Source organism: Phyllopteryx taeniolatus, chromosome 8, assembly GCF_024500385.1.
Source record: "Phyllopteryx taeniolatus isolate TA_2022b chromosome 8, UOR_Ptae_1.2, whole genome shotgun sequence".
In the NCBI taxonomy this organism is placed as follows: domain Eukaryota; kingdom Metazoa; phylum Chordata; class Actinopteri; order Syngnathiformes; family Syngnathidae; genus Phyllopteryx; species Phyllopteryx taeniolatus.
The window spans coordinates 16,469,268-16,486,331 of NC_084509.1; the positions used below are offsets into that span (position 1 = coordinate 16,469,268).

The window sequence follows — 17,064 nt, forward strand, 5'->3', positions numbered from 1 at the left end:
AACATTTATTTATAGATACCTATTTTGATCATTTAATAACAATGGAAGAAAACTGCACATGAAATACCTTCCCTCTTTGATTAATTTACAGAGTGCTCGTAGCGAGAAGAAGAAGAAAGAAAATCACGTTACATGTCGCATGTCGGTTGTTAGTGGATCAGCAAATTGGTGCGGTATTTAAGTCCAGCTATCTTTGCCTCAGTCAGCTGGCAAAGGTGAATTAATTATTTTCTTACATGGCAGCACTTTTAAACATTCTCAGATAGATTAGAATAATGCACTTTGGAGTCAGCCAATCCTCCTTCAAATGTCTCCAGTTGCCTGCTCCAGTGTGTTCCACTAACATGTATGTGTTCACTGTGATGGGTTAAATGCAGAGAACATATTTTGTGTGCATGCATGCATGTTCATGACAATAAAAGATGATTCTTCTTCTTCTTCTACTCCGACTACAACGGACAATCAAAACTGCTGAAAAAATTGTCGGTACCCCCCTACCCACCCTTGAGAACTTGCCGTTGCCAGAACTAAGACAAGAGCATGCAAAATCCTCTTGGACCGTCCACATCCTGGTCACCACCTCTTCCAGCTCCTTCCCTCAGGTAAGCGCTATCGAACAATGCAAAGTAAAACTAGCAGACATTCCAACAGCTTCTTTCCTCTTGCCATTAACGTCTTAAACAGTTCACTTACAATTCCATTGTAACATGCTGCCAATTTTGACTCGAGATTGTTGTCACATCTCTGTCGGGCCAATTATACATTATTCGTGTACTCACTGTAGTTGTCTCGCCACTCTGCACTATTTGCATATGTGTTGTTGACCAATGCTGGCTGCTCATGTGTTTGAGAAGTATCTGCGTCCTTTGCACAATGGTCACTGTACCAGATTGTCGCTCTATTACACATTTCAAACTGCTCTAAATTGCTAAAGCACTCTGCATCATTTGCGGAATTGTCAAAAAAATAAAAATGTGTCAGAATTACCCCATTATTGGTAATCTTTCATTGCTCAGTCACTCGCTGTACTGTGTTTTATGTCTCAAAAGTATTTTCTGTCAAATGGCTGGTTGTTGTCGTACCAGAGCGGCTCCAACTACCGGAGACAAATTCCTTGTGTGCTTTTGACATAGTTGGCAAATAAAGATGATTCTGATTCTGATTTTGAGTACAGTAACAAAGTATTTCTACTTCCAACCACTGATCGCCTGTCACAAGACGGCGGTCCGAATCTTTTCCCGTATCCTACCTGGATGTACTCAGTCAAGCTGTTGAAGACCTGCTTGGCCACCGTCATGGCTTTGGAGAAGTTCCTCTTACCGGGCTCATCAATGATGTCCTTGCCCGAGTAGTACCAGTAGAAGTCACTTATGGACTCCTGCATGACAACAATCATCAGTACTTTGTTCACTACACTAAGGAAACTCAGGACATGTCCACATAAATGAGGATATTTGGCCTTTTCATTCATATTTAAAAACTGTGACTTTTGTTGAAAGAACTGGGAACCACAGAGGAACAAAATGATTCATAAAACAAGAAAAAAAGTAATAACATAAGGAATATGCTATTTAATGTAAGCAAAATGATCTGCCAATATAAGTATATATATATTGTGCTGAGCGCCCCCTACCTCTACCAATGTTTTTTCTCCGTTATTTTTAGACAATTTTTATTTATTTAGTTGTGCATGCGTGTCACCCACATTTTTACTAGACTGCACTTAAAAGTGTCCTTTGCGGGTGGGGTGGGCTTGTGGGCTCGGGAAAAAAAAGTAGGTAAAATGCAACTATGGAAGTACTGTTTCAGTGCACTGTTGTGTTGTTGCCTGTTAATTAAAATAAAACTGAGGTTTTTGGAAAAGTCCATCACAGGAGCTCACCTGTAGTCGTAACAGGTAGTCCACCGTGCAGATGATGACGTTGATGGTAGTGGTGCTCCCTGTCTGGGTCCTCAGGTAGTTCTGGAAATCTAGTAGATGACAGGAGATCCACACCTTGAGTCACTTTGGCTAGATTTAGAGTCCATGGCTCAAGTGGCACATTTAAGATTTTTTTTTCTCTCTTATGACACAGGTGCTCTATGCGTCACGGCAGCATAAACAGAAAAAACTTGCTTGGAATCAGGCCTCTTCCAAACGTGGCTAACCATCTGATATAGATTTTCTGCCATCTAGTGAAAGAGCATGTAATTGTTCTACCTGTCATTATACGTCGTTAGCATAGATGAATGACTAAAGATATTTGTAGTAAATACTCGTAATTATTGAACCAATGAAGTGAAACTGGATCATTTCCGGCACAGTGGATGGGAATCATCGCATTAGAGGTGTGTCTATCACTAAATAAGCTGAATATTTGCCGATAATGCCCAGTGGAGTAATTGTGGAGGTTACCTTCATCCAAACGTTGAAACAATGGGGACCAACTAAATGATATCAAATGTTAAATACTTGTATCATTTAATTATTATTGTTTACTTGTGTTGCCACTGGCCGGTGTTGATGCTTGTGGAGTTATTTACATGCAGTCAGGGCATGTGTCAGGTTGTTTTCATGTGTTCCGTCAGTGTGAATGCACATACACTATACTGCCAAAATTATTCGCTCACCTGCCTTGACACAGATATGACTTTCAGTGACATTACATCCTCTTCAATTGTAACATCCTAAACTCTTCTGCAAGGCATTCCACAAGGTTTAGGATTGTGTTTATTGGAATTTATGACCATTTTTCCAGAAGTGCATTTGTGAGGTCACACACTGATGTTGGATGATTTGATTTTTTTTAACTATACTATTTTCATGTAGGCGCCACCACGGTGGACGACTGGTTAGCACATCCGCCTCACACTTCTGAGGACCGCCTGTGTGGAGTTTGAATGTTCTTCCCGTGCCTGGATGGGTTTTCTCCGGGTACTCCGGTTTCCTCCCACATCCCAAAAACATGCAGAGTAGGTTAATTGAAGACTCTAAATTGCCTGTGGTTGTGAATGTGAATGAGAGTGTGAATGGTTGTTTGTTTATATGTGCCCTGCGATTGGCTGGCGACCAGTTCTGGGTGTACCCCGCCTCTTGCCCGAAGATAGCTGGGATAGGCTCCAGCACGCCCGCGACCCTAGTCAGGATAAGCGGAATGGAAGATGAATGAATATTTTCATGTATGTTTGTGTATGTGTCACATCAAATATGCATAGAAATAGAAAGTGAAAAAATCAGATAAAGTATAGGAATTATGTAGGAACTGGGAACTTGGACCTGGAGTCTAAATCCATCCTTTGGACAAAACGTTGACTTACCGTTATTGTGGCCCTCGCACAGAAGCTGCAGGAAGCGGAAGAGGTCGCAGGTGAATTCATCGTCTGCCATCACTTTCTCATCTAAATGAACAAATTGGATGCATATTAATCTATCACGTTGGGCAAGTGATGAAGTGGTTCCTGTTATTTGGCTACTTAGTAAATTTTCAATTATTATTATTATTTTCAATCACTTTTTAAGCATTTGTTTTGGACTTACTCTCTTGGACTTGAGAGAAAATAATCAGTTTGTATACACATGACTGGAGACACACTGCATTCCATTGTACATGCAACATGAAAAACAACATTTGAAGAAAAATTATATTCTCATGGTGAGGGCACGCTGACATGCAGACAGATCTACTCAACTCTCTGTAGAAAACCACTGTGATAACTATCTCTAAGGTGCAGAAGCGGTACCGTACAGTTGACTTCAGCACTTTTGGACTTCACATGTATTACAACAAGTCAGTTACATTTACGGAGGGGCTGGCAAACAAAACATGCTCTGATTGAGACACTAACTCTGGACAAACCAAATTCAGACATTTGAGACGGGCACAAGATGCTGTCAAAGATCTGTCTAAATAGGAAAGAAGTACAGTAATTGCTTACAAGGATATATGGTGAAGTGTTACATTTCGACTGAGAGACAAGCTTTGCATGTCGGGGAGGAGCTAAGTTTAGCCTAGGTTGTTTAGTGGAGAGTCTTCGCTGCATGTACATTTGCACTTACGCTGCATTTAAAAAAAAGTCGAATAATCTAAGGCATATTTTTAAGGAAAATATTGGAAGATGTGTTTGAAAGGATCTTGGTTTGGGATCATAGTTTGTGTTTCAAGTTTCTAGTTTCAATTGAGGCTATTTCGTTTTAAATGTCATTACATTTGTTAAAGTGCACAATAGATAAGCAGTTCATTTTGCATTTTGTTCCCCTACTTAGCCAATGTAAACCGAACCCCGACCTTCAAATCAAGGTATGCACTGAGCTGTGTTTTTGGCCCCGATGTGGCCAGTGATGAAAACAAGGTTGACACCTCTGCGCTAACTGTAAGGCCAATTAGAAGCCTGAGGAAAGTCACTTCTGGAAAAGGCACCATAAAAACAACAGGCAGTAAATCCACAGTAACTAAGGTGGGATAAAATCAAGCAAATATCTCAACAAATACACTTAAAAATGGCTTCTACAAGGGGGCAACTGTGGCCATTGTGATGTCATATAAAAGCTGAAACAAGCCTATAAAATTTAGCATTGTCCCCCTTCCTGAGTTAAGTTTTTTTAATTCTGATTTATTTTTTTAAATGTACCATTCTTAAAACTTTCAAATCAGCAAAAACACATAAAAAATAAGCTTTCTATTGAAAAACATTTGCGTGGCTATGGTCTGAGTTGCAGTTGCTCTGCAATCAAACACTCAGTCACTTCACAAGGAAACAGCCAAATGACAATGGTAAAAATTATGACAATGATGATGATGATAATAAAGCAGAGCTAGACAGCCTTTCAAAAAGTTTAGTTCTACTGGGCCCTTGAGCGAGAGATGAGAAGCGGATTAATTTTTCACGGCAAGGTGGCTAGCGGCTAAGCGATGTCCATTTACCACGTTCGAGCTTCTTATCTGACAGCAGAGACGTGTGAGGGAGGAGAGAAAAGACGAGATATGCAGTGAGTGCACACATCTCGGTGCAGTCAGTGGATGAAGAACACTCATTGATACAATAACAGTTTCCCATCACAACACACATACTCTCTCACACACACAGTCAGACACACACAAATGCACACAGTACAGTACAGTAGTGGTAAAGTATATAGTGTAACGATGCAATGGTTCTCAAATTGGGATCCAGGGAGCTACAAGCCGTAGTTTGGAGTGTCATATCCTTTTTTGTTTTGCCCTCTGCTGGTTGTTTTTTCCTTTTGTTGTTGTATTGGCGGTGATTGGTGGGCTTAGTCCCCTGTAGGGTTGGGCATCGTTTGCATTTCACCGATTCCGGTTCCTCATTTCGATTCCAGTTCCAAATGATTCTCGATTCCGATTCTTTTAGGGAGCTGTGTCAGAAATGTTTGTATGGTTTAAATAAGGAGTGTCCAAATTATGAACATCCATTTTCTTAGCAGCCCGCAGCATAGACTAAAATGAACATTTGATTCAGGGTTCTTTATAACCAGTATAAATATCAAACCTATGAACGAAAAGGCAATGTGTGTGTGACTAACCCAATTTACTTAATATTCATTCATAAATGTTTCAGTTAAAAATTAAATATAACATTGTTAAAACACTTATTTGTGAGTACCCACAGGAACTCAGCATTTTAAGATGAAAGGTAACTTCACACGACATCGGTAAAAACGAAAGTAAAACAAGATGGCATGAAAAAGTAATGAATGGAACCAAATGCTCTGTAAAATATTGAATCCTTTACCTACTCACCGATGACAAGGTTAGTGTTTGTGATACTGTGAGATGTGTATGTGAATTAATTGTGATGTAAAGTTGCTAGTTTGAACTTTGCTGAAGTTTTAGCTCAATGTTAAATTTGTTTCTATTTCTACCTTCTTTCCAGTATGGTAAAATAATAATTTATTTTATTTTTGTGTCTGTCATCAGCTCTTACGTTGGTTTGAAGACTAAAATAAACCATCAGTTCAATAGTGCAGCCCACCGTTTAACATGTTAGCTGCCTCTATGTTGGCATAGACGTATTTTATTATTTCACCCTCACCCAATTGACTTCACTGAAGTTCCGCACAGTGTAGGCTGAGGCTCAGAGCGGGAGGGAGCACGTCAGACTTCTACACACCGAGAAAGCCTCGTTTGCACAATGCATCTTATTCCAAGTGTTGCATTGAGCCGACTGGTCATTTATTTTAACAAAGTGAAGAAAGACTTTTGTTCTCTCCTCTTCTTCGTTGGCTTACACCACTTTCTTCTTCGTTGTCAGCGGACTGTAGGCATCGAAATTGGGAACCAAAAACGGGAACGTTAGTCCTGGTTCCAAGCGGTTCTCGATTCTAGATGCCCAACTCTAGTCCCATGTGACGCCAACTGCCAGCCATCATCATCAGTTGGTATTTAGATGCAGGGGAGGCAGGAGGAGGTTGCCGAGTTATTGTTCATTGCTAGTCGCCATCGTCAGTTGTTTTGTTTCTTTCTTTGTCTTTCTTTGTTACTATCTTGTGCATTCTAGTGTTTCTTGTCATTCTGCCAGTACTAGTGCAAAGTACTACTGTGTTTTCTGTTATCATTTTCTTACTCAGCCTTGTGTATACTTCTGAGTTTTAGTTTTTCCTCTTGTACTGCAACATCCTCCTGTGGCACTCCATCCACCTGTTTTAGTTTGTTCTTCATTAATTTTGTCTTTTGTCACAGCGCTTTCTGTTGTTTTCATTCCCATCTTTTGTTTAAAAAATTCTGTTACACCTGCTCAGTTTGTGGTGTTTGCCAACCCAATTCCCAATCCAATTTGCCATGGATTGGGAATGGGTTCAACTCATTGCATGTTTATGCAATGAGTTGCCATGACATGGGGATCCCCAAAATAATTTGCAGTAAAATTATATTGTATCACTTACAAAATTTGGATATCTACATACAGTATATCAGAAACAGAATCCTCTTTATTTGCCAAGTATGTCAAAAACAGACAAGGAATTTGTCTCCGGTAGTTGGAGCTGCTCTAATACAACAACAGACAGCCATTTTGACAATAAATACTTTTGAGACATAAAAACATCTGCAAACCTCAGGAGTTTGACAGCCGAGTGCATTGAGGTGCAGTTGTTCGTGTAGAGAGAAGAGCAGCGGAGAGAGGACTCATCCTTGGGGCGACCCAGTGCTGATGGTGCATCCGGATGTGGTGGTGTCCCCCAACCTCACCTGCTATGTCCTGCCCGTCAGGAAGCTGTAAATCCATTGGTAGATAGCAGGCGAAACGCTGAGCTGAGGAAGCTTGGAGGAGAGGAGTTCGATGATGATGGTGTTGATCGTAGAGCTGAACACGAACAAGATAATTGCGTAGGTTCCCGCACCCTCCAGGTGTTCTAGGATGAAGTGCAGTACCATGTTGAAGGCGTCATCCACAGACCAGTTTGGTCGGTAGGAAAACTGCAGGGGGTCCAGCAGGGGTCCTGTGACGCTCTTGAGGTGGTCTAGCACGATGCGGTCAAAGAATTTCATGACCACTGATGTCAGGGCGACAGGCCTGTAGTCATTCAGACCCGAGATTGCAGGTTTCTTGGAGACTCGGTTGATGGTGGAGCGTTTGAAACAGGATGATACTTCACACAGTTCTAGAGATCGATTGAAGATATGTGTGAAGACTGGAGCCAGCTGGTCCACGCTGACTTTGAGGCAGGAGGGGGACACAAGCTCTGGCCCCGCCACTTTGTTAATTTTTTGTCGTTTGAAGATGGCCCTCACATCCTGTTCATGAATGGTCAGCGCAGAACTCAGAGAGGGGCGATGATGGTTGGTTGTACATCTGGGTGGATGTGGAGTGTGAAAGTGTAATTTTCAAATCTGCAGTAGAAGGTGTTTAAGTCGTCAGCTAGTGCTCTTTTGTTCTCTGCTTGGGGGGATGGTCACTTGCAGTTGGTTAGCGATTTTGATCCTCGCCATATTAATTTAGAGTCGTTGGCAGTAAACTGCTTTTCCAGCTTTTCTGCATAATTTCTCTTTGCGATGTTAATTTCTTTTGTCATCTGATTTCTAGCGCGATTGTACTGGGCTCGCTCGCCACTTCAATGGGGACCAACGTGACAATAATAATTTAAAAAAATCAACAACAAAAGAAATCTATTACTCCTCCCGACTTTAGCTTGGGGCAAAATAAAAGTTATGATATGATTGTGATGTATTATAATATAAATCTGACATCCCGACATAAATAAAGTTTTGTTTTTGTGGTTTTTTTGTATTTGTTTTTAGAACAAAAAGTGTCTCTTGGTTTTTTTTTTAGAACAAAAGACATATTTTCAAGAGTATAGTCCTATTTTAATTTATTTATTTATTTTGAGAATAAAAGTGGCTCTTCAAGACATAAAGGCATAATATTAAAGGACTAAAGTTGTGGTTTTTAGATTCACTTGGGGAAATATGACTGACATCATGTTAAACTTGGACTTTCGTATCACATTCCAACTTCATCTTGGCAAAATATGACTAATCTCATAACATTATAACATTAACTACTAGCTATAACATTAACATTATTTTTCTCTAAAACATATGAATTTGTTATTGGAACGTTACGATTTTCTTTCTCGAAAATGGGCAAATTTTGTGAAATTAGAATGAAGATTACAATGGGATCCTTGGAGAATGGTTTGAGAACCCTTGCAATAAAGTATGACCAGGGTGTGTGTCAATGTCTGATTTGTGTTTTGTGTGACAATGTGATGTGTGTGTGTGTGTGTGTGGGGGGGGGGGGGTGGTTGGGTGTGTGTATTGTACTCACTGGTGCCCTCTTCTGACACCATTCCAAGTCCTTCAGCCTTGTTTTGTCTCTCGAAAGCATTCAGGTCCAAAACGCTAGTCACAAATCACACATGGTTAATTGGATGACAAACACATTTAAACACGCCATCTATCATGTGCACTATTTCCGCAAATAGTACTCTTCTGCAGATGGGGCTATATATATATATATATATATATATATATATATATATATATATATATACACACAACCCCAATTCCAATGAAGTTGGGACGTTGTGTTAAACAAATAAAAACAGAATACAATGATTTGCAAATCATGTTCAACCTATATTTAATTGAATACGCTACAAAGACAAAATATTTAATGTTCAAACTAATAAACTTTATAAAATTTTATGGCTGCATCACGTTCCAAAAAAGCTGGGACTTGTGGCAAAAAAGACTGAGAAAGTTGAGGAATGCTCATCAAACACCTGTTTGGAACATCCCACAGGTGAACAGGCTAATTGGGAACAGGTGGGTGCCATGATTGGGTATAAAAGGAGCTTCCCTGATTTTCTCAGTCATTCACAAGCAAAGATGGGGCGAGGTTCACCTCTTTGTGAACAAGTGCGTGAGAAAATAGTCGAACAGGTTAAGGACAATGTTCCTCAACGTACAATTGCAAGGAATTTAGGGATTTCATCATCTACGGTCCATAATATCATCAAAAGGTTCAGAGAATCTGTAGAAATACCTGTATGTAAGCGGCAAGGCCGAAAACCAACATTGAATTCCTGTGATCCCTCAGGCGGCACTGCATCAAAAACCGACATCAATGTGTAAAGGATATCACCACATGGGCTCAGGAACTCAATGTCAGACCCGAGGGGTAGTTCGGCGCTACATCCGTAAGTGCAACTTGAAACTCTACTATGCAAAGCAAAAGCCATTCATCAACAACACCCAGAAACGCCGCCGGCTTCTCTGGGCCCGAGCTCATCTAAGATGGACTGATGCAAAGTGGAAAAGTGTTCTGTGGTCCGATGAGTCCACATTTCAAATTGTTTTTGGAACTTGTGGACATCGTGTCCTCCGGGCCAAAGAGGAAAAGAACCATCCCGGACTGTTATGGACGCAAAGTTAAAAAGCAAGCATCTGTGATGGTATGGGGCTGTCTTAGTGCCAATGGCATGGGTAATTTACACATCTGTGAACGCACCATTAATGCTGAAAGGTACATGCAGGTTTTGGAGAGACATATGCTGCCATCCAAGCAACATCTTTTTCATGGAGGCCCCTGCTTATGTCAGCAACACAATGCCAAACCACATTCTGCAGCGTGGCTTCGTAATAAAAGAGTGCGGGTACTAGACTGGCCTGCCTGCAGTCCACACCTGTCTCGCAAAAAATGTGTGGCGCATTATGAAGCGTAAAATATGACAACGGAGCTAAAGCTGTACGTCAAGCAAGAATGGGAAAAAATTCCACCTACAAAGCTTCAACAATTAGTGTCCTCTGTTCCCAAACGTTAATTGAATGTTGGTAAAAGAATGTGATGTAACACATGTAAACATGACCCTGTCCCAGCTTTTTTGGAACATGTTGCAGCCATTTTATTATTTGCTAAAAACAATCAAGTTTATCAGTTTGAACATTAAAGATCTTGTCTTTGTAGTGTATTTAATTAAATATAGGTTGAACATGATTTGCAAATCATTGTATTCTGTTTTTATTTATGTTTAACACAACGTCCCAACTTCATTGGAAATGGGGTTTTATATATATATCATATGAAATAGGTAGTTTTCTCCGGGCACTCCGGTTTCCTCCCACATCCCAAAAATATGCATGAATTGGAGACTCTAAATTGCCCGTAGGTGTGAACGTGAGTGCGAATGGTTGTTTGTTTGTATGTGCCCTGCGATTGGCTGGCAACCAGTTCAGGGTGTTCCCCGCCTCCTGCCCGATGATAGCTGGGATAGGCTCCAGCACGCCCACTATATATACTTCCAAAGGTGCTATTGAACTGAAAATTTCACCAGATGTTGGGAACAACCCAAGTAATCCATACATACAAAGAAAGTCGAACAAATAAGATCCCAAATTAAGTTGTGTGTAAAAATGTGAAATGACAAAGGGAAAACGTTTTGACCACATGAAGAAACGGAGGCGCAAAAAGGCATGGAAAGCTAAGACAACACCTAAAATCTATCAATGATCAAGCAGCAATGCTGCCCCTTGTCAGTGCAAATGAATGTCAGCTGGTTCAGTCCTAATTGATGGAGCTGTGGTTACGCACATCTCATGATGGGTAAGAGTAGAGATTTGTCTCAAGACCTAATTAGAAACTAAAACTAATAGTTGCAAAACATAACGATGGCATTGGTTACAGGCACATATCTAAGCTTCAGAACATTCCAGTGAGCACAGTTGGGGCCACCATACATATGTGGAAAGCCAATCATACCACCATAAATTTTATCATATAAATATATCACTATTTCAATCAGGTGCTCCTCGCAAGATTTCTGATGAGTGCAAAGAATAATCAGAAGAGTTGTCCAAGAGCCATGGACGATCTGTGGAGAGCTTCAAAAAGACCTGGAATTAGCAGGTACTCTTGTCACAAGGAAAACAGTGAGTAATGTACTCTACCGCCATGGTAGCTGGGATAGCCTCCAGCACTCCCGCGACCCTTGTGAGGATAAGCGGCTCAGAAAATGGATGGATGGATTAGCAAAGGAACATCAAAGTGACACTGTGTTAGAGACCTGCATGTTTGCATCAGAGCTTGAACGCTCAGGAAGAATCCGACATCCTTTTTGTCCTTCAGGTAGTCCAACATTCTCTACAAACAGACAAAAAGTAAAAACAATACAATATGTAGCTGTTGTTATGTATGTTTATTTAAAGAAATTGAATCGCAATGCTTCAATAAATTGTTGTGAAATCTAAACAATATAAATAAAAATATGCCCACTAGTTAGTGGCTGTGAGTGATACCTTTATATGAAGGACCTAAGAGCAGTGAATTCCAACTACTGTGTGCCACAGGAAATGATACAATTTCACTAAAATGACCTTTTCGGGTTTTTATTCATCAAATGGTACAAACTTTGCTTATTGTAAATTGAATAGTTGACATTGATAAAAGTAAGTACCTGTAAATTGAATGTTATGTTGTCATTGTTCAAAATTCAGGGAATGAAACTCCAAATATTTGAACCTCTAAAGCGAAAACACCTGTACAGGTAAACAAAAACGTGGCCATAGTTCAAAAAGACCTGATTGAGTAAAATCACAGTGGTCACAATCTTCCATTTTTTTGATGAAATTTGATACTCTAACATTTAACAATACAGAACCAAAGTGATTGAAATTAAAATAATACAAACTAAGAATATACAGAAGTTCTTATCCATTTTTAATCATACTTCACATTTTTTTAAAACTCACTTTTTATTTCTCCCAAACAGTTATTTCTCTCTCCGACAGCGCCTATTAAAATGTATTATGCAAATGAGGCTATATCATCATCTAGCGACTTTTAAGACAGCCAATATCTACCGTAATTTCTCGTGTATAATGCGCATTTTTTTCCCAAGAAAATTGTCAAAAGTCAATAGTGAGCATTATACATAGGTATAGGGGCATTTTATAAATGTATGCCGCCATCTAGTGGTTATGAAAAAGCTTTACACTTTCATTCCAAAATGCCACCGCCACCTAGTAGTTATAAGAAATAGTGTAGCCTACACTTTCATTCCAATATGACAGGGGGTACGTATGACTGCATATATGTACAGTTATGCTCATAAGTTTACATACCCTGGCAGAATTTATAAAATATAGTTTTTAATATGACTGTTGAATGAACAACAACCATCATTAATTTCTTTCTGGTTATGTTTTGTTCAATGATAATGGCTTTCTGAAATGCCTGACCGTTTAATTTTAATCCCATTAAAATAAAATTAAATGTGTTTCACCTGGTCCTTCATCTTTTCTTTACAGAATTGTACCCATCTTACAAATTCTGCCTGGGTAATCAAACATATGAGCACAACTGTGTGTTTTGTCATTTACTAAATAAAAGTAGGGCTGTGAATTTCAAAATAAGAGCAATTTTAAAAAAAAAAGAAAAAAGGATTATGTTTTCAAATAAAGTGCTTAACTTCAGAATAATTCTTTAAAAAAAAACTAACAAAATACAGATAATATTCCATGTTTTAAATCATATGGGTAGAAGCAAAATCATGCATTGTAAAAATGCATTATACATAGGTAGAAGGGTTTTCCAGAATTTTGAGGTCAACGTTGGGGGTGCGTATTATACATGGGTGTGCATTATACACAAGAAATTACGGTACCTTTCCTTTCTGAGGAGTGGGCAACAAGGCTAGTGAGTGACGTCAGGAACATGTCCGGTTAGTCTCTGTGAACCTCTGGACATGAATTTCAGCCTACTGCGGCTACATGCGAGTGTTCTCATTTTGTATTTGTCTACAAATCATCAAATCGACTCAGCGACAACTTGTAACTGAAAAAAAAGTTGGGGCAGTTGTAAGTCAAGCTACCACTGGATATATAGTACTTTTGGTGACATTGTTGTTTGGTGGTGTGCTGTGAGATTTTTCTTAATTATGTAAAATATGTGCATTGACTCAATCAAGGTTTGGAAGCTCTGCACCAGTGCAATATGTGCATGCTTTAGTGTTCTATCTTTTGCCAATGCCATGACATCAATATTTCAAAACTGTTTGGACCGACAAAAACAGCACACAGCAGTATGACCGCTTGCTACGCAACGACTGACCTGTTGCACGTCACAGTTGCCTCCATTGAGGATGGAGATTCCCAGTTTGAGAGTGGAAGAAACCATGGCTCCGGGCTCACCTGACAAACACAACTGGACTTAAAACCTTTCAAAACATTCTTTACAGAAACCAAACAGTTGACAGTAAGATCATCAAACATGGTAGCATTAATAGTCACTGGGGTCTGAGGGTGGGTTGTGTGACCACTTATAATGGGAAGGCTTGCTGGGTTGTCTGGCTTTTTTCTACAATAACAGAACTGCTTGGGCACCCTCAACTGGAAGTGGCATTAAAAAAGCTTGAAGCCTCTATTTTGAAGAATTTTTCACTATCTGCCAAACTGCTGCTTGTTGTTAAGTGAGTTGATTTTACGACCATGCTGCCCCCCCACCCCACCCCCAAAAAATCAACAACAACAAACTAAAAAAATTTCGGTAATAAACAAGCTGTAAGGGTGTAGGTATAGGAGCAGCCCACCTTTGCAGGCACTGATCATCTGCAGGACCATCTCGGCGGCTCCGCGGTTGTGCAGGCGGGACTGTTGATACAGGAGCCTCTGCTTCTCCATCTCCTTTTCCTGGTGGGAAGCAGAGCAGGAGGGAAGCAGCTGTAACCATGTCCACGCAGAGTGCACTGGCCCCCCACACTCTCACTCTCTCACTCCCACACACAGAGCCAGCCCACACCTCCATGGGGGCCAAGGCAAAATTTTATTTTAATGCCCTCTATTTCTACCAATTATATTGATTATTGGTCATTTATACACCTCCTATAAACTCATTACAGTTCTACTAGTGTTTTTTTACATTATCCTATTGTCAGCCTGACATATCTTTATCCATTTATGGTTTTTCATCTCAAAGTGGTCACAGGGCCCTAAACAGGAGCTGAGTTTATACTTGTGCTGGATTTTGGCCTGTTTTACTGCTGCTTCTGCTCAAACCCCCCCTGTCTCCTGCTCGGAGAGAGAGCAAGGTGACGTTGACCGAAGCACCACCATTTGTGTTCAAATATCCTTTCCTTGAAAGGTTAAAACACCCAGATGCAGATGCTATTTGTTAGCCCGTCAATGGTGTTTTGCATTGTTGGTTAGCATTAAACTAAGCAGACTTTCCTCAGGCAAAGCTAAAGTATCTGGTCATTTTAAATGCACAACATGTAATTGTTTTTGTTTGATGTTTAGTTTGGGAGTAAACTTCAACTGGGGTTGGCTATAAAGAAGAATTGTTCACTATCTGCCAATGTGATGCTTGCTGTGAGGTGAGTTGAGTTCACTACCAGCATCCTCCACTCATATCTCCAATTTTTGCTCACAAGTCAAGCCAAAAAAACATCTCATATCTCTAAAAACCCATAAGTCGGGTCATGGTATCGCAAGGCACCACTGTCTACGATTTTTATAATGCAGCTACACTACATTGTGTCGCAGTACAATATCGTACAGTACATTACGAGCCTTTGAAACACATGACTCTTTTATCCTCCCACTGAACATCATGACCAAGACATGACTTCACCCCATCCATCTCCTCCCTTCCTATCATAAACCTGACTGAATGTACAATGTTCTGAACCTTTTTTTCCAATTACAAATGTTGGCTTATCTTGTAGCTACAGCATGTATGTTGTAAGAGTTTTGTAAGGGTTGTAAAGTGTGTGTGGGACCGTGCACTGTGCATGCTTTTACTGTCATTAGCACAGAAAGGGGAGACTTACAAAACATTGCAGCAAATCAGGGGATGGGGGAAAGACAAACAAAATCAAACGAGTGTCTCGGTTAGTTTTCCAGTTATCAAGTGAGACACAGAACAATGAGTAGGTGAGTAAAGGGGAGGGTGTGAGTGGGGGAAAGGAGGGCCACGCAGCGATCCGTTTGGACCTGCAACTTGGGACTGGGGGATCAAAATAAAGTATCTGCGATGAGTCCAGCAAAGGCATGCACAGCTCAGTCCACCATCGCAGGACGTGTTGCAAGTGATACCACACGCGATTTAAAAAAAAAAAAAAAAATGATGAATGTGTGTCTGGGTGGGGTGCGAGTGTGCTGATGCCGTGTGGTCGCTGGTGGCTTGGGGAGCTGCTTCTTCGCTGACTCCCCTGTCTCCCCTTCCCCTGTCTCCCCTTCCCCTGGTCCCCCCATACCATCTCTGTCTGCCGCACCTCAAAGGATGGCTCTTCACCCTCCTGTTCATCCCCTTCGTCGTCCTCATCAATATGGCAACTCTGCAGAAAGATGGGGGGAAAAACAGCAAAATAAAATCAAGATTTGTATGCTTTGACAAGATCTGCAATAACACTAACACTACAAGGGATCCTTGACGCTACACAGCAGTGCAGTGCGGTGTGGGATTTTTCCCATTTTTTTTCTCCAAATTCAAGCCTCACAGTCTCTCACAGTATCCATGACGGGTCTTGAGGAGACAAGGCTGCTGAGTCCCGGAGACACAAAAGTGCGCTACGGTTCAGCCCGCGGTATACCACAGACACCAGTGGGTTCCCTACCAGCTTGTCACATTCTGTTGAGGCTTTCTAGGGATAAAACATGGAGCACGTTTGTGGCCCCGGCAGATTTGAGTGAAACTCCAGAGTTTCCGTCAGCAATGGGTGGGGGGTACATGCAGGTCAATACATCTATCCATTTTCTGTCCCACTTATCTTCACTAGGGTCGCGGGCAAGCTTAAGCCTATGTTTTGGGCCAGAGGCGGGGCACACCCTGAACTGGTCACCAGCCAATCGCAGTGCACATGTAAACAAACAACCATTCACACTCTCCATTCACACCTATGGGCAAATTAGAGTCTTCAATTAAACTACCATGCATGTTTTTAGAATGTGGGGGGAAACTGGAGTACGGAGTCGTAGAAAATCCACTCAGGCCCGGGGAAAAAATGCAAACTCCACATAAGCGAGGCAGGATTTGAACCCAGGTCCTCAGAACTGTGAGGCATACGTGCTAACCAATCGCCAAAAGTGCCGCCAGTTCAATAAATTTTTTATATTAGTTTTCCATCAAAAAACGTATTCACTAACCCAGCTCTTGTACCAAAACATTCAAAGGAGCCTGTTATTCACATACTCACTGCACAGTGTGCTCTCGCGCTCTCTCTCTATCTCACTATCTTACCTTTGCCATGATGTCAGCGTATGACATATAGAGGTGGTCAACGTCAAGTTTTCTGAGGAAGGAAAAGAATGAATTGTGGTGACAAAAAGAAGAAGCAGTAGAAGAACCCGAGACGTTCCTACGTTTTCTCTGTGAGAGCGGTTCGGCTGAAATGCAGAATGAGCTGATGAAGCGGGTCGGGCTTGGTCTCAGTCTCTTCTTCCTCCTCCTCCTCTTCCTCCAGGGCTTTCTATTAAATGTAAATACAGCTTAACCCTTATATACCGCTCATTTTCAATGCAAATAAATGAAGAATATATTCATAATTGTAGTTTATATAAAATTATGAACTACAGATCTTTTCAAAATTTATTCATAGCATGTCTCAAATGGATGATTAATCCTTAGTCAAAG

At 40.7% G+C, this 17,064-nt stretch overlaps 1 protein-coding gene across 4 annotated transcripts in view; it reads right to left on the minus strand.

The window, feature by feature from the left end:
- ryr1b (ryanodine receptor 1b (skeletal)) overlaps nucleotides 1–17,064 on the minus strand; it is a 140,020-nt gene that overhangs the window by 15,409 nt on the left and 107,547 nt on the right. For 2 of the 4 annotated variants that reach the window (XM_061781084.1, XM_061781083.1), the window contains exons 78-88: nucleotides 16,794–16,900; nucleotides 16,672–16,723; nucleotides 15,707–15,769; nucleotides 14,024–14,123; nucleotides 13,546–13,625; nucleotides 11,501–11,577; nucleotides 8,764–8,837; nucleotides 4,902–4,919; nucleotides 3,298–3,378; nucleotides 1,883–1,971; nucleotides 1,250–1,378 (exon numbers count right to left, since the gene is read on the minus strand). In XM_061781084.1, coding sequence (XP_061637068.1) covers nucleotides 1,250–1,378; nucleotides 1,883–1,971; nucleotides 3,298–3,378; nucleotides 4,902–4,919; nucleotides 8,764–8,837; nucleotides 11,501–11,577; nucleotides 13,546–13,625; nucleotides 14,024–14,123; nucleotides 15,707–15,769; nucleotides 16,672–16,723; nucleotides 16,794–16,900 — 870 coding nt within the window. Of the gene's footprint in view, nucleotides 1–1,249; nucleotides 1,379–1,882; nucleotides 1,972–3,297; nucleotides 3,379–4,901; nucleotides 4,920–8,763; nucleotides 8,838–11,500; nucleotides 11,578–13,545; nucleotides 13,626–14,023; nucleotides 14,124–15,688; nucleotides 15,770–16,671; nucleotides 16,724–16,793; nucleotides 16,901–17,064 lie in introns of all 4 variants that reach the window. The other 2 variants (XM_061781082.1, XM_061781085.1) reach the window with 2 other exon arrangements.